The sequence below is a fragment of the Mauremys mutica genome, chromosome 7 (genome assembly GCF_020497125.1).
Source record: "Mauremys mutica isolate MM-2020 ecotype Southern chromosome 7, ASM2049712v1, whole genome shotgun sequence".
NCBI lineage: Eukaryota > Metazoa > Chordata > Testudines > Geoemydidae > Mauremys > Mauremys mutica.
Genome location: NC_059078.1, coordinates 48,279,107 through 48,302,922, shown reverse-complemented (window position 1 = coordinate 48,302,922; position 23,816 = coordinate 48,279,107). Strand labels below are relative to the sequence as shown.

Here is a 23,816-nt window from a genome sequence, read left to right as displayed (position 1 = left end):
CCTTATTGTTATAAGGAACCAGAGCTTTGATTCCACTAAAAATACTGATTTTCTTAAGATCCTCTCACTTCTTTTAACCACAGGGATAATGAAAAAACAGAATTTTTCTGAGTTCGTATTAGTTTTGTTAGATTTTTTTCACACGATTTAGTGAAAAAGCTTTAGTTACTAACAACCATAGAGTAAAAAAATAAAACCTTATAAATCTCTTATATCTTTTGTCAGAGGACTTTCATACACTGTACAAGGCTGCTTCATCCTCATGGTAAACTGAGGCAGAGAGAAGTTGAGAGACTTGCCCAAGGCCACCCAATCTGGGATATGAACCAGCCAGGAAAAGAGTGTTTCATTTTAATAGGCAGAGTGTATACAGTAACTCCTCACTTAACGTCCTCCCGCTTAACATTGTTTCAAAGTTATGTTGCTGCTCAATTAGGGAACATGCTCGTTTAAAGTAGTGCAGTGCTCCCTTATAACGTTGTTTGGAGGCCTGCTCTGTCCACAGCTTGTAAGATTCTGTGGAAGAGCAGCAACTTTACAAGGGAGCATTGCACAAGTTCCTCTTCTCCGCCTCCTCCCCCTTCCTCCCAGCACTTCCCCTACCACCGAACAGCTGTTTGGTGGCACTTAGGACTTTCTGGGAGGGGCAGGGAAGCACTGTGTCTCCACTCCTTCCCCTCCCTCCCAGAAAGTCCTAAGCGCCGCCAAACAGCTATTTGGTGGTGCTTAGGACTTTCGTGGGGGAGGGAAGGAGCAGGGATGTGGCATGCTCTGGAGAGGAGGTGGAGTGGGGGTGGGAAGAGGGAGGCCTGGAGTGGAGCGGGGACAGGAAGAGGTGGGCCCGGAGCATTCCCGGCAAAGTCGGCACCTGTTCTTCTCCAGGGAAGCTGCCACTGCTGCTGCAAAGGTGCTTCCTAATGTCCTTGCCTGCAGCAAGCTGTGCCTGTGTGGGGTAAGTCAGGGGCACTTCCCAACTACAGTATATAATGCCATTTGTCTGCCCCAAAAAAATTTCCTTGGAACCTAACCCCTCGCAATTACATTAAATCTTATGGGAAAATTGGATTCATTTAACATCGTTTCATTTAAAGTTGCATTTTTCAGGAACATAACTACAACGTTAAGTGAGGAGTTACTGTATAAGGACCCCAACCCTCAGTTCTGTACTCTGTCAATGAGAAAATGCTGTTTCCCTTTGCACTGTTGAAATTTGATTTCTACACACACATAGCAGAAGTCCATGTAACAAGTTTGACTCTTAGTAGCATTTTAATGAATCAAAGCATTGCAGGAGTCTGCTGCCCTTCAGTTAGCACCTTCCTATCACTTTAATCAGTTCCAAAAGAAGACAAATGTGCATCCCTCATTTCTCAGTCATATTTTACAGAGAGTTTTATGGGGGACCCCTATGAAATACAGCTTCTGATACTGTTCTGTAGAAAACCATGGGGACTAGTAAATTGGAAACTAGGAGAGTGGTAAATAATGAAGAGGACTGATCCAGAGCAATCTGGATTGCTTGGTAAACTGGGCACAAGCAAACAATGTATTTTAAGATTGCCAAATGTAAAGTCATACATATGAGAAAACAGAATGTAAGCCATACTTACAAACTGCAGGGACTCTGTCCTTGGTAAGTTGTAGTGGATTCTCCATCTCTGGATGTTTCACTAAAAGACATAACCTAGAGCAAAGAGAAAGTATTTCAGGGAAGTTCTGTGACCTGTGTTATGGAAGATGTCAGACTAAAAGATGATCATAATGGTCCCCTCTGGTCTAATTTGTGACAACAGGGATAGAAAGCAGAAGCTTAGGTGAAATGGAGAAGCACAGCTCTGATGTTTTCTCAACAGCAGGCCTTTTCATGAGCCTTTGTTAAGGAACTAGATATATAATATGTTGGGTACGTATCCATAAATATGAGGGTTATTGGTCAACCAAAATGGATTGGAAATGACAGGACTTGTTTCACAGCGGACTGGTATTGGACTGGGCACTAGTGGTCCCTGCCAGTGGTCAATAGTCACCCTATTGTTTTCCCATCAGTCCTCTGAGGATAAATTCTTCACTGCATGTTTCTTTGTTCTAGGTTCAGATGTTTCTCAAGGACACCTGGATCAATACTCTCAAGATAGCAGTAAAGAGCAGTCTGAGGGAGATTGGTAAAGGGTGGTACAATCTGTATCAGTCTAACTGGGGTGTATACCAGATGTCCAAGCTACATAAGCTGATGGAGCTCATCAAGTTCAACTTGCAAGACTCTGTGCGCTTCCTGGTCCAGGACTCCCTGGTCAGCTTCACTCAGCTTTTGCTGGATGCTTGCGGCAATGTCCTGAATTGCTCGGAGGATATGGAATGGGGAGGGGACCTCATCAACAGCCCATACAAGTAAGGAGGAGAGAGATGAGAGATTAGGCTTGGGGGAGAACAGGGGAGCAGGGAAGAATATGGTATTTGTAATTACCATAGATTTTTACAGTGACACTTTGCATTTGGGTTGGGGTTTCATGGTGGTGCTCATGATGAAGAGGAACTCAGTTCCATCCCTCTCTCTTGACATGTCTCCAGCACAAACCCTGGAGCAGTGGTCCCCAACCTTTTCATCTGGCGGGCACCACACGAAGGACCGTGGCAGCAGTGGGAGCACCCGCCGAAATGCCGCCGAATTTCTGCGGCATTTTGGTGGCGACGCCTCTCGATGACGTCCCTTGTCAGCAGCAAGTGGCGGCATCGAGAGGCGTCGCCGCCAAAATGCCGCAGAAATTCGGCGGCATTTCGGCAGATGCTCCACCGCCGGCCAGGAGGCGGGCGCATTTAGATGTCCCTGTGGGCGCCATGGCGTCCACGGGCACCACGTTGGGGACCCCTGCCCTGGAGCCAGGGGAGGGAGGCATAGAGCTGGGCGAATCCCCAGCTGTCCTGTTAGTGCAGGCCTTATTGGAGGCCAGGATCTGGTTCAATATTTTCAATGCACTTTACTAATGTTAGCTAATGAATTCTCTCAACACCCCAGGGAGGAAGGTGACCACTACTAGTTCTATTTTAGAGCCTGGGGAAGTGAATAAGGCCACACGGCTGGTCAGTTTCACTGTTGGGATTTAAACACACAGCACAATGGCAGTGTTGCAGGTGCCATTCTTTCTGCAAACAGCCACGTAACACCCCATCTCCTCCCTTTGCAGGCCACGAAAGAATCCTCTCTTCGTGGTGGATCTGATTCTGGATAACAGTGGGGTTCACTTCAGCACACCTCTGGAAAACTTCGAGACCTCCCTTATTTCTCTGTTTGACAAGGGAATCCTGGCGACCCATACCATACCACAACTGGAGACGGTGTGTTACTCTGGGGAAATATTAATATGACAGAGACTAAGTGGCAATATGACAGAGACTAAGTGGCCTAGAGACCCAGAATGTATGGCAGCTGATGAGGGTGGAATCATGAATGGCAATAGCATGTAGACTAATGGCCTCAGACTTGTTAGGGAAAGTCCCTTTGGAGTATATCCTCTTCTCCCTGTTGAGAGGGAAATTTGTCTTCCAAGATCCTCCTATCTTTCCTCTATATTTATCTTTTTACTGGGGCTGGGGTCGGATGAATGAAGTAATTCCTGATGCAATGGAGAAGGATGGACCACATAACCTTCTAGAGGTACCTTCCCTCCTGATGATGATTGTATGACCCATCTTACAGAGCAATACATTGTGAAGAATGTGAGTTCTTCACGCTGTAAAACCTGTTCCCCTGCTGGAGACTGAGAAGCGGCAGGGTGATACCTGCTTGTTTTGAATGACCTCTCCTTTTGCACTCTTCCAGTATGTGCTGGAGAACATGTTTATTAGAGGCACACCATTGCTGGAGTCGGTGGGCCTGCACGAACCCCCTGTGGAAGAACTGCGCATCACTATCCAATCTGCCATCCGCAAGGCAGTGATCCCCCTCCAAGCCTACGCCAAGCAGTATGAGAACCAGTTAGAGCTGAATAATAATGACATCCAATCCTTTCTAAAGTAAGTAACATCAAGACAGGACACCACAGACCTGACTTCCATGTCCTTAGAAACTTATTACTATAGTACATCCCCATCTCATGTATCCTTGCTTAAGTGTGTGTGTATGTATTCGCTGTTCTGTGCTCACAAAAGTGTGTGGCATGCACTCCAGTGAACAGGTACAAGGAGTGAGCAGAAGGAGACTTCACTGATTGGAAGGCATGAGATGTACTGTCCTAGGGATGTGGGTTCCACGACCACCACTCCCTAGAGAAGGAAGCGGGTGGTGGTGGTCGGGGACTCCCTCCTAAGAGGGACTGAGTCATCTATCTGCCGTCCTGACTGGGAAAACCGAGAAGTGTGCTGCTTGCGAGGAGCTAGGATTCACGATGTGACGGAGAAACTGCCAAGACCCATCAACCCCTCGGATCGCTACCTCTTCCTGCTTCTCCACATGTGCACCAATGAGACTGCCAAGAATGACCTTGAGCAGATCACTGCAGACTACGTGGCTCTGTGAAGAAGGATAAAGGAGTTTGAGGCGCAAGTGGTGTTCTCATCCATCCTCCCTGTGGAAGGAAAAGGCCCAGATAGAGACCATCAAATCATGGAAATCAACGAAAGGCTATGCAGGTGGTGTTGGAGAGAAGGCTTTGGATTCTTCGACCATGGGATGGTGTTCCAAGAAGAAGGATTGTTAGGCAGAGACGGGCTCCACCTAACGAAGAGAGGGAAGAGCATCTTCGCAAGCAGGCTGGCTAACCTAGTGAGGAGGGCTTTAAACTAGGTTCACTGGGGGAAGGAGACCAAAACCCTGAGGTAAGTGGGGAAATGGGATACCAGGAGGAAGCACGAGCAGGAGAATGCAAGAGGGGAGGACTCCTGTCTCAGACTGAGAAAGTGGGACAATCAGCGAGTTATCTTAAGTGCCTATACACAAATGCAAGAAGTCTGGGAAACAAGCAGGGAGAACTGGAAGTCCTGGCACAGTCAAGGAATTATGATGTGATTGGAATAACAGAGACTTGGTGGGATAACTCACATGACTGGAGTATTGTCATGGATGGATATAAACTGTCCAGGAAGGACAGGCAGGGCAGAAAAGATGGGGGAGTTGCATTGTATGTAAGAGAGCAGTATGACTGCTCAGAGCTCCAGTATGAAACTGCAGAAAAACCTGAGAGTCTCTGGATTAAGTTTAAAAGTGTGAGCAACAAGGGTGATGTTGTGGTGGGAGTCTGCTGTAGACCACTAGACCAGGGGGATGAGGTGGACGAGGCTTTCTTCAGGCAACTAACAGAAGTTACTAGATCAAACACCCTGGTTCTCATGGCGGACTTCAATCACCCTGATGTCTGCTGGCAGAGCAATACAATTGTGCACAGACAATTCAGGACGTTTTTGGAAAGTGTAGGGAACAATTTCCTAGTCCAAGTGCTGGAGGAACCAACTAGGGGGCAGAACTCTTCTTGACCTGCTGCTCACAAACAGGGAAGAATTAATAGGGGAAACAAAAGTGGATGGGAACTTGGGAGGCAATGACCATGAGATGGTTGAGCTCAGGATCCTGACACAAGGAAGAAAGGAGAGCAGCAGAATACGGACCGGGGACTTCAGAAAAGCAGACTTTGACTCCCTCAGGGAATTGATGGGCAGGATCCCCTGGGAGAATAACATGACGGGGGAAAGGAGTCCAGGAGAGCTGGCTGTATTTTAAAGAATCCTTATTGAGGTTGCAGGAACAAACCATCCCGATGTGTAGAAAGAATAGTAAATATGATAGGCAACCAGCTTGGCTTAACAGTGAAATCCTTGCTGATCTGAAACACAAAAAAGCTCACAAGAAGTGGAAGCTTGGACAAATAACTAGGGAGGAGTATAAAAGTATTGCTCAGGCATGCAGGAGTGAAATCAGGAAGGCCAAATCAGAATTGGAGTTGCAGCTAGCAAGGGATGTTAAGAGTAACAAGAAGGGTTTCTACAGTTATGTTAGCAACAAGAAGAAGGGCAGGGAAAGTGTGGGCCCCTTGCTGAATGGGGGAGGCAACTTAGTTACAGAGGATGTGGAAAAAGCTAATGTACTCAATGCTTTTTTTGCCTCTGTCTTCACGAACAAAGTCAGCTCCCAGACTACTGCACTGGACAGCACAGCATGGGAAGGAGATAACCAGCCCTCTGTGTAGAAAGAAGTGGTTCCGGGCTATTTAGAAAAGCTGAATGAGCACAAGTCCATGGGGCCGGATGCACTGCATCCAAGGGTGCTAAAGGAATTGGTGAATGTGATTGCAGAGCCATTGGCCATTATCTTTGAAAACTTGTGGCGATTGGGGGAGGTCCCGGATGACTGGAAAAAGGCTAATGTAGTGCCCATCTTTAAAAAAGGGAAGAAGGAGGATCCAGGGAACTACAGGCCAGTCAGCCTCACCTCAGTCCCTGGAAAAATCATAGATCAGATCCTCAAGGAATCAATTCTGAAGCACTTAGAGGAGAGGAAAGGTGATCAGGAACAGTCAGAATGGATTCACCAAGGGAAAGTCATGCCTGACTAACCTAATTGCCTCCTATGAGGAGATAACTGGCTCTGTGGATGAGGGGAAGGCAATGGATGTGTTTATTCCTTGACTTTAGCAAAGCTTTTGATACGGTCTCCCACAGTATTGTTGCCAGCAAGTTAAAGAAGTATGGGCTGGATGAATGGACTGTAAGGTGGATAGAAAGCTGTCTAGATCATCAGGCTCAACTGTCAGTGATCAATGGCTCCATGTCTAGTTGGCAGCTGGTATCAAGTGGAGTGCCCCAAGAGTCGGTCCTGGGGCTGGTTTTGTTCAATATCTTCATTAATGATCTGGAGGATGGCGTGGACTGCACTCTCAGTAAGTTTGCAGATGACACTAAACTGGGAGGAGGAGTAGATATACTGGAGGGTAGGGATAGGATACAGAGGGACCTAGACAAATTAGAGGACTGGGCCAAAAGAAATCTGATGAGATTCAATAAGGACAAGTGCAGAGTCCTGCACTTAGGATGGAAGAATCCCATGCAATGCTACAGACTAAGGACCGAATGGCTAGGCAACAGTTCTGCAGAAAAGGATCTTGGGGTTACAGTGGACGAGAAGCTGGATATGAGTCAACAGTGTGCCCTTGTTGCCAAGAAGGCTAACAGCATTTTGGGCTGTATGAGTAGGAGCATTGCCAGCAGATCGAGGGACGTGATCATTCCCCTCTATTCGACATTGATGAGGCCTCATCTGGAGTACTGTGTCCAGTTTTGGACCCCACACTATAAGAAGGATGTGGAAAAATTGGAGAGTCCAGCGGAGGGCAACAAAAATGATTAGGGGGCTGGAGCACATGATTTATGAGGCGAGACTGAGGGAACTGGGATTATTTAGTCTGCAGAAGAGAAGAATGAGGGGGATTTGATAGATGCTTTCAACTACCTGAAAGGGGGTTCCAAAGAGGATGGATCTAGACTCTTCTCAGTGGTAGCAGATGACAGAACAAGGAGCAATGGTCTCAAGTTGCAGTGGGGGAGGTTTAGGTTGGATATTAGGAAAAACTTTTTCACTAGGAGGATGGTGAAGCACTGGAATGAGTTACTTAGGGAGGTGGTGGAATCTCCTTCCTTAAAGGTTTTACGGTCAGGCTTGACAAAGCTCTGTCTGGGATGATTTAGTTGGAGATTGGTCCTGCTTTAAGCAGAGAGTAGGATTAGATGGCCTCCTGAGGTCCCTTCCAACCCTGATATTCTATGATTCTAAGGGATTAGCCATACCAAATCAGAACACTGGTGCATCAAATCCAGCCTCCAACAGTGGCCAATAACTGATGCTTTCAGAGGAAGGCAAAATAGCTACTGGTGGAATGCTGTATATTGTTAGTAGCGGTGGGAATTCCTGTCTGCCCCTGACAACAGTCAAATTCCCTTCTGATCTTATTGGTCAGAAAATTACTCATCCCTTTTGAAAATCTGGTTAGCATGTTTGACCTCCTGCAACTCTGCCTTTTCAGGCTGATGACATGGTGTAGGAAGTAGCATTTCCCTTTGTTTCAACCTGCCTGTTCCCACTGCTAAAACCCCCATCCACACCTCAGTCATCCTTTTGCCTCATTTACTTTCACCTTCTTCTTTTCAGGCCTCCTGTCCTCGCCAGTCGTTAAACTGAGCTTTAAAACCCAATTCTCCCAGGAATCCCTCCTTCCTGCTTCTCCCCTCATTCTCTGTTCCTTGAACAGTTGTCAATTGGGTTATTGTGTTGTGTCATCTCTATCTTAGATTGTAAGCTTTCAGAGGCAGGGAATGCATCTCACTCTATGGTTCTAAAATATGTAAATTCAGAGAAATCTGTGAGTTTTTAATAATACATGTGCCTGTCATTAATTTCATCTCCTGAACATTGGACAAAGGTCTAATGACATCTATGTGAATGTGTATATATGGCATGTAGGGATAAGTGTTCTCATGCGCTGTATGGTATGGGTTGGCTTGTCTTTGATTATATTTCTGGTTGTAGAGAGTACCAAGCCCAATGCCCCTCTGCCCAGGATGTGAGAAAAATAGTAAACCTGCACTTGTCTGAAAAGGAGATGCTGGACAACACTCTGCCAAGCTCCATCATCATCGGCCCCTTCTATGTCAGCATTGAAGGTGTCAAGCAAAATCTGTCCAAAAAACGCAAAGCCCTAGCCACCTCCATGTTGGATCTACTGGCTAAGAACCTACACCTACAGGTGGAAAATGTAAGTTTCACACTTCTCTGTTTTGTCTTGCACCTGTCCCCCTATTTCAGGAGGCACCACTGCAGAGAATTTGGGATTGCACAGTGGCCAAATGATAGCAATTGAGGCCACTCTAATGAGGACGTTTTCCAACTCGCACTGGAATTGTTAGGTAGGACTAGTGGCAGATGCCAATTGAAAAAGGCTAGAAGGGAGATGTGAAGAGCCAGTTAAATCAAAGTGTGCCTGCATTCGTAACAAATTCTGTGCAAGAAAGCTACACCTATTGGCATGGAAATATTAGTGGCTTTCTACCATCTCCTAAATAGTTATGTTCATGGATTTAAAATGCTCTACCTCGCTGCCAGTTGGAAGTTCTGCAGGAAGCTGATGAGGTTAACTAGAATATATAGACAGTTACATGTGTGAGGCAGGTGATGAAGGGCTACTAACAGGAAGAACTAGAATAGTACTATATATTTGTAGCTTTAGACCACCCTTACAGTGGGTCACAGCCAGCTTTTTGACTTACACTGGAGTCTGGCATATGAGAGATTGCTGGCCTGATTTTCAGATGTGCTCCGCACACACAATTGCCATTAACTCTAATGGGAGTTATGAGTGCTCCTCTGAAAACCAGGTCTTAAGCCTCTGTTGTAGTCCACTGATTAAAAGTAAAAGCAGCAAAAAGTCCTGTGGCACCTTATAGACTAACAGACGTATTGGAGCATGAGCATTCGTGGGTGAATACCCACTTCGTCGGATGCATGCCAAGGTTTAAAGGTAGTGACCCCATAGGAATGAAACCCTGTAGCCCATTAGAGAAGGCTGCAGCTGCTCCTCTATTCAGTGTGTGCATTTACACATTCTCTGTGTCCTCCTGCAGATCTGTGAAGCATTCAAAGCCATCAGCCGGAAAATGTATGAGAAACCAAACAGCATTGAGGAGCTGGCTGAGGTGCGGGAGTGGATGAAGGGAGTCCCTGAGCAGCTGAAAGTGCAGGAAGTAAGGCGTGCTTTTCTGATCAAAAGGGGGTGCCCAGTAGAGCCAGGGGATAAAAATGTGGGAATAGAGTGGTTGGAGTCTTGGAGGTAGATCTCCCACTGTTTTGACATTTTATTATCCAGCTCTGAATCTGTCCTGGAACAATAGGTCATTGCAAAAGCTGGTTCAGCTTCTTAAATTAATCCATGTTTGAAGAAATGAGATCTAGCCAGTCAGTCCAATTACCTGTTTTGTTGCTTGGGAAACCTTGCCTCTGATCCAGGCTGTTATGAAGCTTTGAGAGGTTGTGCGGTGTTCACAAGCTTTGTAGCCCCTTAAATCCAGATTTTCAGCTGACATATGAAATTTAACCCCAATGTCATTTATGCAACTGGGCATGTGTGTATAAAACCAGTGTGTCTATGCAAATTGGGCAGTCAGATGCCTAGCTACCGGACTGGTATGTGCTAAAGCAGGTTATGTGCACGCAAATGTCTTTGCAGGGGAAACTTGCAAAGGCAATTGAAAATGTTGTCCTTAATGTATGCTGTATATCCCTTCTACTTCTTGGTTAGACATTCAATATTTCTGCACAGATATTGGATCTTGACTTTTCATCTGTAGATCTCAAAGCACTTTACAAAGGAGGGATGTGTCATCCCAGTTTTATAAACATTGAAACTAGGCACTGAGCAGTGAAGTGACTTGCCTAAGGTCACTTGAGAGGCCAGTGGCAAAGCCTGGAATAGATCTGGGTTTCCCAATTCCTAATCCAGTGTCTTACCCACTGGGTCACACTCCCTTTCATATATGTAGTCTGAGGATCACTCATACCACAAGTGTTTGGAGACTCAGACCCACTGCTTTTGTGGTATAGAAGTCCTCTGTGTTGGGGTAAGGTTGTGTGATGATGGCATGTGTCATGCAAATGCAGTGTGTATCCTGCCAGACAATCTCAGTAAGCAACATGTTCAATATGTGTAATTTGGAGGATGTCTACTTTTCTCTCTGTCTCCCTGTGTAGGAACTCATAAGTAAGGTCATGGAAGATTATGAGGTTATGGAGGAATTCCTTTACAACCTTACCCAAGATGATTTCAATGACAAGTGAGCATTTCTCTTACTGTCAAAGCAGCCTATTTTGCAGCTATTACCATTCTTAATGCCTCAGGGTTTGATTTGTATACCAGGTGCTTCGGATCTTTTTATGTGGCAGTTCAGGCTAGATGTGCATTGAACACCTAATTCAGAAATTGAGTCTGTAGAGGTGTGCAGATTCATACTGCCTCCTGGCCTGGACAGGAGGCAAACTTGTAGTGATGGACCTCTTTAACAAATTAAAGACCTTATCTGCCAGCTTATTTATATTTTTTGTTTTATTTTATTATTTCTATTACAGTAGCACCAAGAGGCCTCAACTAAGATTGGGGCCCCCTCTTGCTAGGTACCGTGCAGACAGATTGTAAGAGAGACAGTCCCACTGGACTTTTTGGAATTGTTTAGCAATCCACACATCTTTTACTAATACACCGGATTTTTTTTTTTTTACAAATTCCTCTCCCTTTCCTTCCTGAGCCTCTTGTTACTGAACAGTTTAGATGCAGATACTGCATATCAAAGAACAGAGCACCAAAAAATGTGCTTTGAAACCATGCACGTTTCTGTTGCTGGTCAGCCTCCTTCATCAGTTTGATTGGGTTATCTAATTGTTATGCTCATCATCATTCCAATAATAGGCCTCAGGTTGCTGCTTCTCATCTTTTTTGTATTCTTGTTCCATCTGAGCTCAGGTGGGCTGCGAGCAACTGGCCTCTGAAAATCGCCACGCAGACGGAGATGATTCGGCAGCAGCACCTAGAAGATGAAGAAAGGTTCCGCAAAATTCAGCTCATGGATCAGAACAACTTTCTGGAACGGCTGGATGGTCTGCAGGTACTAACAATCTAGCACTAGGGAGGCTGCCCTAAGACAGCCCTAATCACAAAGACTTGAAATCATTGCTGTTGGCGATCTGGGGTATCTTCAGGAGCATTTGCAATTCTAAGATCAATGGTAGGACCAGTTAAATTTTTTTTTCTAAAAACTGCTTTTGGATGAGAAATTGTTTGAATTCCATGGAAAACTTTTATTTTTCATGGAGAAACTGAATGCTCGAAAACAGAAATATTTTTATTCTGAAATGCTGCCACAATGCCTCAAGGAGCTGCTATGGGCTGAGCTCCCGAGCTAGACTTCATCTCCCATGATGCCCCACCTCTCCTCACCAACAGTGAAGACCATGGTGCACCATAGGAGCCCTAGGCTGGGTTCCATGTCCAGACTAGATAGGAGAATGAGACTGAGGCACCTGAACAACAACTCCCAAGAGATGCAGTGGCAGTGTTTCAAAATCAAATATTTCAGATTTGATTTTTCACCAAAAAATTTAAATTATCCATAGGAAAAACTCTCCATTTTGGACCAGCTCTAATCAATGTGCCAACTGATTTCAAAGACTCTCTCCAAACGTGTATCACTGGGGGTAATGGGTTGAAATTAAGCAAAGAATTTCCTAAAAGTGAAGACTGGTTGGCAGTGGAATAGTCTACCAAAGGAAGTGATAGAAGCCCCTGACACTTCAGTTTATTGAAAAACAAAAAAGATTGGACAAGAGCCTGGAGAATATAATATAGGAAACAATTTTTGGGGATGGAAAAAATGACCTAGTAGATCTTTCATTTTAATTTCTGTGGTTCCACGTTGCTAGCGGTACAACTCAGTATAGATACATTTGGGCATGGACTGATGAGTGGGTGGCAATCAATTGCAAGAGGAAGAGGCAGCCAGTGCCCACATTTGTTCTTTCTGTCAACTGATCTTGATCAGGGCTTATCATTGCCTCCTCACCACCTTCTCCGTGGCCTGAAGGGAGCTGGAATTAGAATAGGGGAGAGAGACTGTGAAATTTAAAATGGGCTTTAGTGAGAGCTGTCCAATTCTTTGCATGCTGGAGGGCAACCAAGAGTGAGCAGTGAAGCTGAGATTCTAGAAAGCAGCATTCAGCATTTTCAGCCTGAGTTCCACATACTGCCTTTTCTTTTCCAGCTGGTCGTGGCTGGATTTTCTGTCCATGTGGACATTACCCGAGCACATGAGATAGCAAATGAAGCAAGAAGGGTCAAGAAGCAGTTGAAGGAGTCTCAGCAGATGGCGCTGCTTTACAACAACAGGGAACGGATATTTGGATTGCCAGTTACTAATGTAAGTGTCAGATCGTGGGTTCTGTTGTGTTAGCCTCTGCAAACAACAGGCCCTTGGTCCTAACTGGGGCCTTTGGGTGCTACTCCAATGCAAAAAAAATAAATCCCCTAGGTCAGGGGTCCCCAACACAGTGCCCGCGAGTGCCATGGCGCCCGCAGGGGCATCTAAATGCACCTGCGTCCTGGCCGGCAGTGGAGCATCCGCTGAAATGCCGCCGAATTTCTGCAGCATTTCGGCGGTGATGCCTCTCGATGATGTCACTTGGCGGCAAGTGACATCATCGAGAGGCGTTGCCACCGAAACGCTGCAGAAATTCGGCGATGACGCCACTTGCTGCCAACAAGCGACGTCATCAAGAGGCGTCGCCGCCGAAACGCTGCAGAAATTCGGCGGCATTTCAGCAGGTGCTCCAGCGCCGCCACGGTCCTTCGTCTAGTGCCCGCCAGACGAAAAGGTTGGGGACCACTGCCCTAGGTAATAACGTCCCAATTGTGAGATTAAATCATTTCTTTCCTTCTCAATCATTTTGGCTTATCCATCAGTTCTTATGTTAACTAGAGAGGACCAGCAATCCACTCTGATGGTCACTCCATTCCAATGCTCTCTGCTCATCTCTTCTATGCTGTGGAAGAGCTGGTCCAAGAAGACATGGAAGGGTGAGCAAGTTCATAGGACATTTAATTGCCACTTCTGCAGCAGAGCTCTACCTATCCATGCGCCTTGATCAAGAATTCATGGGGTAGTGGTAGCCAGGTGTATGGAAGGCTTGGCTCCTGGATCATAAAGATGGGAAGGCTGATGAAGTAGCAGTTAGTTACATTCATTCCTGTTAGAGAGTTACGGCACAGAATATGGGCATGAGTGGCTGTCATTACTTTTGTCACTAGTGGTTTATAGTCACATACAGGAAAGTGTTTTGTGAATTTGGAAGGCAGAGTGTTGTCTTAAGAAAATAATTTTAGTCACAAACACTAGTGGCTCTAGCTACTCATAAAAGCCCATACACATTTTCTCTCTCTCTTTCCTTTATGGCTATTGAGTAGAATTATTTTCTCTAATAATTTTCTGTATCTTAACTTTCAATAGCTTAGTGTGATTTTTTTTCTTTACTGTTACATCCACAGTTGCAACTTGAGTCCTTAACAGGTACGTCCTCAAAATGTGTATGGGTCCATTGCATCCACAAAAAATCTCATATTATTGATGCGACAGAGCATTTGCAAATGAAAATCAGCTAACTGCACATCAAATTAAGTGTTTGCATGCACGGATATGGGCTTCTGCAGGTGTAACTCAAATGTATGCATTTTGGCCAGCATGTCTCATTCTCCCGCCTTTGAGAAGTTGGCACTAAATGTCATAGGAATAATTTAAGTCATGGTTTTAACTTGGATTGCAGTTAAATGGAACTGTGCCCATGTATGTAAGGTTGAATTCAGCCCAGAGGGCCTTTGTTTTTCTGTGTATATCCTGTCTCTATCCACAATTTTGTATTGTTTCATGACTGATTAGTAAGGGCTAGGTTGTGCCTTGGGAGAGCACAAGGTCTTCCCCCTCCAAACATCCCCAGGGTTGCAAGTCCCCTGAGAGGGAGCAAGCTGGAAGCGATGCTATGACCCTGTGCCTGTCTGCTCTGGCTAGCAGTGCAGAGGGAAGCCTAATAAATCATCTTAAAGGATATTGGACCATGTGCATTCCCCGTGCTTACTCAGGAGCTCCAGGTGGGATTGTGCCTTTTTGCCAGGGCCACATGGTTCTGTAAAATATGAGCCACTGTTAGAGGAAAATACGCCCATTGTTCATTAATACTCTTTTTTTCTTCACAAAGTATGATAAGCTGTCCAGGATGGTTAAGGAATTCCAGCCATACTGGGATCTCTGGACCACAGCATCAGACTGGATACGCTGGTCTGAGAGCTGGATGAACGACCCCCTCTCTGCAATTGATGCTGAACAGCTAGAGAAGAATGTCAATGAATCCTTTAAGACCATGCACAAGTGTGTGAAGCAGTTCAAGGATGTACCAGGTAACTGGGAGAGTTTGGTTTGTGTACCCCAGCACACAAGGCTATGCAGAGTGTCATGAAGACCTCATTCCTGTGATTCAGCAGGTTATCCCATATGTGTTCTGTGTGAAGTGAGCTTGGGTGGTCACATGCAGCTCTGCAGATCTGTGTAAATCTGCTTCAAGTAAATGCCCCCACCCTCCAAAAAATGTAAAGAGATTTAAATTTGTAAGTAAACTTCCCCATGTCCCAGTCCAGGATTCCCAAAGATGCATCCACCAGTCTTCTGAAGTAGTTCTAAAACCATCTTCCAGTTGGGTTGGAGTGAAATATATTCTGCAGTGGGAGATTTTGATTTATCCTTTTTAACTTGATCTCTCTGCTGAACAATGCAATGAATCATCCCCAGTGGAGGAGGTTGTGAGTGGATGTGTGAGTGAATGTGACTCATGATAAGTAGAAGCAATAAGAATACCTGCTTTTGATCTTTTCATTCCACTGCTCCTCCAGGATATAGTACAATATCCACTAAGGCCATGAGTCTGCCAGTCCTTGTGTGACACATAGCAGGGAGTGCAAGGTTGTTGCACTTCTTGTGCAAGTGCAACCAGAGGACACACTTGGCTGCAATTAAAGTTAATTCCTAGATGTAATTGACATACTAGATGGAAGTATTACTAAATTTCATGGGCCTTGCATGCTCACTGCCTTACTTTAAAGGTGCTAGAAAAGTGCAGGCTGTGGGCAGTGAATAGGTGTGTCTGAGGAGATGTGTGGTTTCCAATATGCAAATATGGCACTTGACTATGCTCCTCCCTTTTTGGCCTTATTCCTGCTATGAGGCAGCATCCTCATTAATGCAAGCTTGGGTTCCCCAGTGTTCCCTGTCCTGCTGTTTGCTTTTTGCATTGTGTTGGAAAGCACAGCACCGCTCACCTGCACTGTGCAGAATCCAGCTCTATATGAAGCATTATCCTCCACCCATCATCTCATTGTTGCTGATGCTATCTTTTTTGTTTGTTTGTTTTCCTGCTCCTTTAAGCATGCCAGGATATAGCTGTGGAAATCCGGGGCAGGATTGAAGAATTCAGACCATATATCCCCCTGATTCAGGGCCTGCGCAATCCTGGCATGCGGAACCGGCACTGGGAGATGCTTTCCAAGGAGATCAACATCAATGTTAAGCCCAAGGCCAATCTGACATTTTCTCGCTGTCTGGAGATGAAGCTGCTGGACCACATTGACAGCATTGCCAAAATAGCTGAGATAGCGGGCAAGGAGTTCTCCATTGAGAATGTGAGGAGAGCATCTAATGAGGGTTTCCTTTCAGTGTCATAGTTCATGCCCCAAAGTTGTCTCTAGATGGATGCTTTCCTTATGACAACTCCATGCTTTCATGAGCATTAAAATTCACTCTGTTACAGAAATCCCAGAGAAAAGCAGAATGAAGTTCAGAATGTTGGTGTCCTCGCATGACTGGACAAATCCTCTGTATCTGTGTCAGGGAGATTAGACATTGGTATGGTGAATCAGCCATCAGACAGTGTGTGTATGGAAACGGGAGAGGACTGGATAGCTCAGTGGAGTCATTGGTTATATAGATATAGTCTTTCACCTTCATGTCACCAGTTCAAATAGGACCTAAGATGGTCAGGAATGAAAGTCACTATCATCTAGCAGCTTTTTGTTCTGTGAAATGGGTTTGTGAGCTCAGTCCACTTTCCAGTGGGCAGATATCCATACTGCAAAAGCCACCATTACCACTGTCTCTAATGGCACTCTACTACCAGACTCAGTGGAGGTGCCATGACATCAGTGGGCATGGAAATGAAGTTACTTTCTCTTCTTTGAAGGTGGTCCTTCAGGATAGGGTTGAGGCTCTTTGGATGGGGCAGAGGAAATTTGTGCTGTTGCTGAATGTTCTGTGGATTAAATAGATGGCTGTAGTTTCCAGTGTGGAAACCATTCACCTAGTTTTTTAAATGATGGTATTTGAGAGACATGTAAGTGGAGGAAAGCATTATGCAATGTCCGTGTATTGAGACCTAAGGTTAAATTGCTTCTCCTCATTTCCCAGGCACTTGATAAGATGGAGAGCGAATGGGTCTCCATCCTGTTTAATGTACTGCCCTATAAAGAGACGGAAACCTTCATTCTGAAGAGCCCTGATGAAGCTTCGCAGCTCCTAGATGATCATATTGTCATGACTCAGAGCATGTCCTTCTCACCGTACAAGAAACCCTTTGAAGACAGGATGAACACCTGGGAAACCAAGCTGAAGATGACACAGGTACCAATTTCCCACCTGCTGCCAAGGGAGGGATTGAGGCTTTTCGACTCTGTTTGAATAGAAAGAATATGCAGTTGCAGCTAAGGAGCTTGGTGATATGTAGATATTCACGGCACATCTGTGCTCAGGGAGTCAGAGGGGCTCTCATAATTCTTCTGTTTTAGTAAATGGAACAAACCAGGGACCTGATCTCACAAATAGCAGGGGCGAAATCCTGGGCCTATTGCAGTCAATGGCAGCACTCCCATTGCCTTCAATGGGCGGAAGATTCTACCCCAGGTGTAGTTCCTCTCACCGTGAGTACACCTCTACCCTGACATAACACGACCCAATACAGCACGAATTCAGATATAACGTGGTAAAGCAGCGCTACGGGGGGTGGGGCTGGCACGCCGGCGGATCAAAGCAAATTCAATAGAACACGGTTTCACCTATAACACAGTAAGATTTTTTGGATCCCGAGGACAGCGTTATATCGGGGTAGAGGTGTAGTTCTATTGACTTGCATAGTAGTTAGCACTTTGCCTAGTGATATTCAGGCCCTACCACAGTCAAACTGCATGTTAAGGGCTTGATTCTGCAAGGTGCTATGCATTCTTGTCCTGATCCTGCAAAGCACATAAAGCACGTGCTTAACTTTTATTAGCATATGAATAGTTCCATTGGACTTTAATGGTCTACATACATGCTTAAAGTTAGGCACATTCTTAAGTACTTTGCTGGTTCCAGGGTAGAAGAGAATGCTGAGCACCTAGGAGGGATCACACTCTACTTGATGTTAGTTGTAGATGAGAGCAGGAAAAAAATCCTAATTAGCTAATGTTTGTAGAGTGTTTTGTAAATTCTAGAAGTAACAACATTGTTGTCTGTTGTTTATAATTATTTCATTTTACTTATGGGAGCTTACCTGCCCATGTGTGATGGGCAAGGGGTTGTCAAACCTGCTTTACTTGGCTAAGAAGGACACACAAAGGCAACCTTGCCCTTATGGAAGCAGGTGATGTGGTAATCTGGCTATATTTATATATATATATTGTGTGTTAGTGTGTGTTTTGGCTGTGACACTGTGTGTGCGTTTGTCCCTGGCTGCTGTTCTTTCTTTTTGCCATTTATTCCTGTCGCTAAAGGTACAGAGTTCCACAAAGTGACTGCACTGATATTTCTGCCAGGATAGCAAAACTTCTCCATGTATTTCTCCTTTCTCTGATGTAGCAAAAACAGTCTCTGAAGTCCTGAGAGTGAGGGAGATGACCTTATAGAATTGAGTGGATCTAAGCGTTGATCAGCTTAGTTATTACCAGATGTCCTTGTCACATTGGCTGGAGTGTTTCACAACTGAGAGTGCCAACCTCAGGGCAGACTGTCAAAAAGCAGGGCAGACACCCCAAACAGATTGTATGTTCTATCATTAGAGCTTATCAACCCAGTAACAAGTGTGAACTTCTGACGCACTATAAAGTCTTACCATAGAGTCACTGACAGTCCCCTTGGGGATTCCAGGCAGCTTGTCTGGGTGTCAAGATAGGATTTAGTGATAGTTGGTTGCCATATACCAAAGATCACATAAAATTCAGGTTGCTTCCAGTCCCAAGAGACCAGTCACTTACCCCAGGTCAATTTGTACCTCAGATCTCACACCTTAGACAATGTCTGTAGCCAATCCTATAGTAAACTAACCAAGGAATTCTTAACTAGAAAAAAGAAATGGGAGAGTTATTTACAGGTTAAAGCTGGCAAACACATACAGAAATGCGTTACTGTCTAGGGTTTGAAAAAGTGACAGAGTTGTAGCAATCTGTCAGCACTGAATGTCTTTTGGGGATAACCCAGGTTGACTCTGGAGATCTCTGCTTCTGTTTCCTAGCTCCAGCCCTGTGAGAGTCCAAACGGGAAAGAGATGAAAAATTTTCACATCAGCTATCTTTATTTCCTTTTTCCAGAATTCAAGCTGATGGGACAAGTTCTTTTGCACTTAGCCTGTGCAAGGGTGATTTAGCAAAGTCTGTGTATTTTGATGTTCCACAATGGTTTTGATAGCCCTTCCTGATGCAAGAGGTAATACCTTTCATAGGGATTTAGCACTAGGTAAAGTTTCTTATTTGGTGAGTTAGATAGTTCAGAACAAACATTTCACAGCTCTATAGCAAATACTTAAGTATTACCTTATAGCATGGAATACAGACATTATAAGTAGGATTAATACATGTAGCAACTTCCAAGCATTTTGTAAAGTCTAAACCCATTGTTATATATCCAATACCCATCTTAACCATACTAACACACACGTGAGTTGCACTAGTTTCCAAGAATGAATTTTTCAGTGCTCAGCTGAGGCCTAAAGCGTTGGCAAGAGTTGGCATCTTGTCTGCCAGCGTCACAGTACGGATTATACTTGATTGGAGTTGCTTTAGACTATTTAAAGACCATCTGTGCATTAAAAATACATGGCACATTCCAAGAGAATTACTGTGGGATTCTATCCAGCATCCATGGGAATTTTAAAAGAATTCCTTATTGATGGGATCACAACCAAAGCCAAAAGGGGAAATCCTCCTGTAACACTTAGGCATGGTCTACACTACGGGGTTAGGTTGAATTTAGCCGCATTAAGTCAATTTATAAATGAATGCGTCCACACAACCAACCCCGTTCCGTCAACCTAAAGAGCTCTTAAAATCGACTTCTGTACTCCTCCCTGGCGAGGGGAGTAGTGCTAAAATCGACTTTGCTGGGTCGAATTTGAGGTAGTGCAGGCACAAATTGATGGTATTGGCCTCCTGGAGCTATCTCAGAGTGCTCCATTGTGACCGCTCTGGACAGCACTTTGAATTCCGATGCACTAGCCAGCTACACAGGAAAAGCCCCGGGAACTTATGAATTTCATTTCCTGTTTGGTCAGCATGGCAAACTCAGCAGCTCAGGTGACCATGCATTCCCCCCCAGAATCGTAGATTAGAGGGCGAAAAAAACGCACTTGTGATGACATGTTTTCCGAGCTCATGCAGTCCTCCTGCACTGATAGGGCACAGCTTAATGCATGGAGGCATTCAGTGGCAGAGGCCAGGAAAGAATTAAGTGAGCGTGAAGAGCGGAGGCAGGACACGATGCTGAGGCTAATGGGGGAGCAAACGGACATGATGAAATGTCTGTTGGGGGAGCAAACGGACATGATGAAGCATCTGTTGGAGCTGCAGGAAAGCCAACAAGAGCACAGACCTTCGCTGCATCCACCGTATAACTGCCTACCCTCCTCCCCATGCTCTATAGCCTCCTCACCCAGACTCCCAAGAACGCGGGGGGAGGCTCCGGGCACCCAGCCAATCCTCTCCAGAGGATGGCCCAAGTAACAGAAGGGCTGTCATTCAAACAGTTTGATTTTTAGTGTGGCTACAATAAGCAATGTGACCTTGTCCTTCCCTCCTCCCCCACCCCACCCGGGCTACCTTGTCTGTTATCTCTTCTTTTTTTTTAATTAATAGAGAAAGAATGCATGGTTTCAAAACAATAGTTACTTTATTTCGAAGGTGGGAGGGTGGTTGCCTTACGGGGAATAAAATCAACAAAGGGGGCGGGTTTGCATCAAGGAGAAACACACACAACTGTCACACCGAAGCCTGGCCAGTCATGAAACTGGTTTTCAAAGCCTCTGTGATGCGCAGCACGCCCTGCTGTGTTCTTCTAATGGCCCTGGTGTCTGGCATGAAACCATTATCTGCTGTTGCTTTCACAGAGGGAGGGGCAACTGACAACATGTACCCAAAACCACCTGTGACAATGTTTTTGCCCCATGAGGCATTGGGAGCTTAACCCAGAATTTCAACGGATGGCGGAGACTGCGGGAACTGTGGGATAGCTACCCACAGTGCACCACTCTGTAAGTCGATGCTAGCCACAGAAGTGAGGATGCACTCCGCCAACTTAATGCGCTTAGTGTGAACATACGCAATCAACTGTATAAAATCGATTTCTAAAAATCGACTTCTATAAAATCGACCTAATTTCGTAGTGTAGACATACCCTTAGCAGCTTTGAAATCTCAGCCTAAGAGATTTGGCCACTGAATTCCTAGTCATTTTAATTGGAATTGGGTATCCAAATCCCTTAAATAACTGTAAAATCTCATATTTAGTGGGTTTCAACTTCATCTGCACATTTATTTTATGTATAGCTTTGTGAGTGCTCACAGAAACCTCTCTTCTGCCTGTCTTTATAGAAAAGACACTTAATTATACACCTGTCTGCCCATGCAATATGAAGAGCAGTGAGTAAAGTGAACCTCAGAGATCAGGAGCACTTGCAGCTGCCAGTGAAGTTTGAGTGCTCAGCACTTCTGAAGATCAGACCCCTGTGCTGTGCTTTTCTGGTTTTCTTTGCTACATTTTTTTTAAATTAAAGATTGGGGCACTCCTGTCTCTAAGGCCTTGTCTACACTACAAGACTATTTCGAATCAACTTAGTTCGAATTTGTGGATTCGACCTTATGAAGTCGAATTTGTGTATCCATACTAAATACACTAATTCGAATTTCTGAGTCCACATTCACGGGGCCAGCGTCGACTTTGGAAGCGGTGCACTGTGGGAAGCTATCCCACAGTTCCCGCAGTCCCCGCTGCCCATTGGAATGCTGGGTAGAGCCCCCAATGCCTGCTGGGGGGAGAAATGTGTCGAGGATGGTTTTGGGTAAGTGTCGTCACTGAACCGTCAATCACAACCTCCCTCCCTCCCTCCTTGAAAGCGCCAGCGGGCAATCTGTTCGTGCACTTTTCTGGTCAGTGACAGCGCGGACGCCACAGCACTGCAAGCATGGAGCCCGCTGCGATCATCACCGTTTTCTCCTCCACGCACTTTATCGTCCACCTCTTCCACAGTCAGCTGATGAGAAATTGGGCTACTTTTCAATGGTGCTGCAAGCACTGGGGGACCATAGGGGACGTTTTGAAAACATCAACGTCGGGTGGCCGGGCAAGGTTCATGATGCGTGTGTTTTCAGGAACTGTGGGCTGCTCAGACGCCTGCAGGAAGGTAGTTTCTTCCCGGACCACGAAATAACTGTTGTGGATGAGCAGATTCCTAAAGTCATCCTCGGGGACCCAGCCTGCCCGCTAATGCACTTGCTCATGAAGCCCTATACAGGCGCCTGGGACAGCGACAAGGAACTCTTCAAATACCAGCGAGCAGCGTGACCTGTGACTGTTCAGTTTCTTTACAGAGAAGCTGAACCTGCCCCTGTTTCTTTACCCACTGACTGTTGACTCTCCTCTTCGGTTACATACCCCGTTCACCCTGTTTCCCCCACTTCCAACACACGTGTAAACATAAAATACATGTCCCATTGTTACTGAAGAAAGGTTTCTTTATTCATGACTTTGCGTTAAAGGGTTGAAACTGGGAGGCAGACTGTGCTGGGTAGGGTGTGCGGTGATGTAAAGACCGCCTCTAAACTCAACAAATGACAGGCTCCTGCTCCTAGAGCGGTCCGCAGTGCCGGAATGCTTCTTTCAACAGAGCCTGCCATCCCTCTTTTTCGAATTCTGTGTGCGGGGGGATATGGGACCTTGTGGCGGAGGAGTACGGATACAGATTCCTTTGCTGCGTGACTCAGCGGTCCAGGACAAGGACCGCTGTATAAGATCTGTAACCGCCCTCCCCCGCTACAAAGTCACATCCCCCCCCGCCCACACAGAACCTGGAAACCACCTCCCATACCGACCATGGTGCCTACTGACTGCACTGTGTGTGTGACCCGCTGCTGATCCTGCCCCCGTGTCTGTACCCTGGGAAAGGTGACTGTCCTATGCAATTAACAACCCCCTTCCCCACGCCCCCCATTCAAACACAGTCTTCTTTGAAAAAACATGACGGAAACAGTAATTAACAGCAAAGTATTTTTATTACTTAAGTAGACACTTAGGGGATGGAACTGGGATTGGGACTTGTGTGAGTCCGGAAGGGAACGACTTCTGCAAATGTAGGGTATGAGAGCTTTTTGGTACTTGAGCACTCTGCTGGGGTGCAGTGACAGTTTACACGGCCTCTGGCGCCCCTCCTTCTGGTTATTTTGGGTGAGGGGGGTATGGGACTTTGTGGCGGGGGAGGGCGGTTGCAGATACACTGCAGGGGGGCTCTGTCCTCCTGCGGTCCTGCAGAACATCCACAAGGCGCCTGAGCGTGTCCGTTTGCTCCCTCACTAGTGCAAACATTGTTTGAGTCGCCTGCTTGTCTTCCTCACGCCACCTCTCCTCCCGTTCGCTGTGTGAGCGCTGGTACAGAGAGGCGGTCTCCCTCCACTGGCTCTGCTGGTCCGCCTCGGCTAGGTAGCAGCCCATACTTTCATCGAACATCTTGTCCCTTGTCTTTTTCTTTCTCCGCCTAATCTTTGCCAGCCTCTGCGAGGGGGAGGTCTGGAGACAGTGGAAGCTGTGAGATGGGAAACAGGGAGTGAATTCCTTTCAAAGATACATTTTTGCGAACAATTAACTGAGTCTAGGCTGTCTCTGTGAATTCTGGGTTGAGACCCCTGTGCCTGCTGGGGCACGAATAATTTTCGCGGTGGATTCTGGGTAAATGTCGCCAGTCATTCC

General features: G+C 45.8%; 1 protein-coding gene across 1 annotated transcript in view; it reads left to right on the top strand.

Annotated features, from left to right (window-relative positions):
• The window catches only part of DNAH1 (dynein axonemal heavy chain 1), a 148,135-nt gene that overhangs the window by 26,838 nt on the left and 97,481 nt on the right, over positions 1 to 23,816 (top strand). Inside the window, exons 11-21 of the mRNA XM_045025192.1 lie at positions 2,090 to 2,388; positions 3,183 to 3,333; positions 3,818 to 4,011; positions 8,510 to 8,735; positions 9,601 to 9,720; positions 10,724 to 10,806; positions 11,490 to 11,631; positions 12,784 to 12,939; positions 14,768 to 14,966; positions 15,988 to 16,241; positions 17,023 to 17,235. Of these exons, the coding sequence (XP_044881127.1) occupies positions 2,090 to 2,388; positions 3,183 to 3,333; positions 3,818 to 4,011; positions 8,510 to 8,735; positions 9,601 to 9,720; positions 10,724 to 10,806; positions 11,490 to 11,631; positions 12,784 to 12,939; positions 14,768 to 14,966; positions 15,988 to 16,241; positions 17,023 to 17,235 (2,037 nt within the window). The remainder of the gene's footprint in view (positions 1 to 2,089; positions 2,389 to 3,182; positions 3,334 to 3,817; positions 4,012 to 8,509; positions 8,736 to 9,600; positions 9,721 to 10,723; positions 10,807 to 11,489; positions 11,632 to 12,783; positions 12,940 to 14,767; positions 14,967 to 15,987; positions 16,242 to 17,022; positions 17,236 to 23,816) is intronic.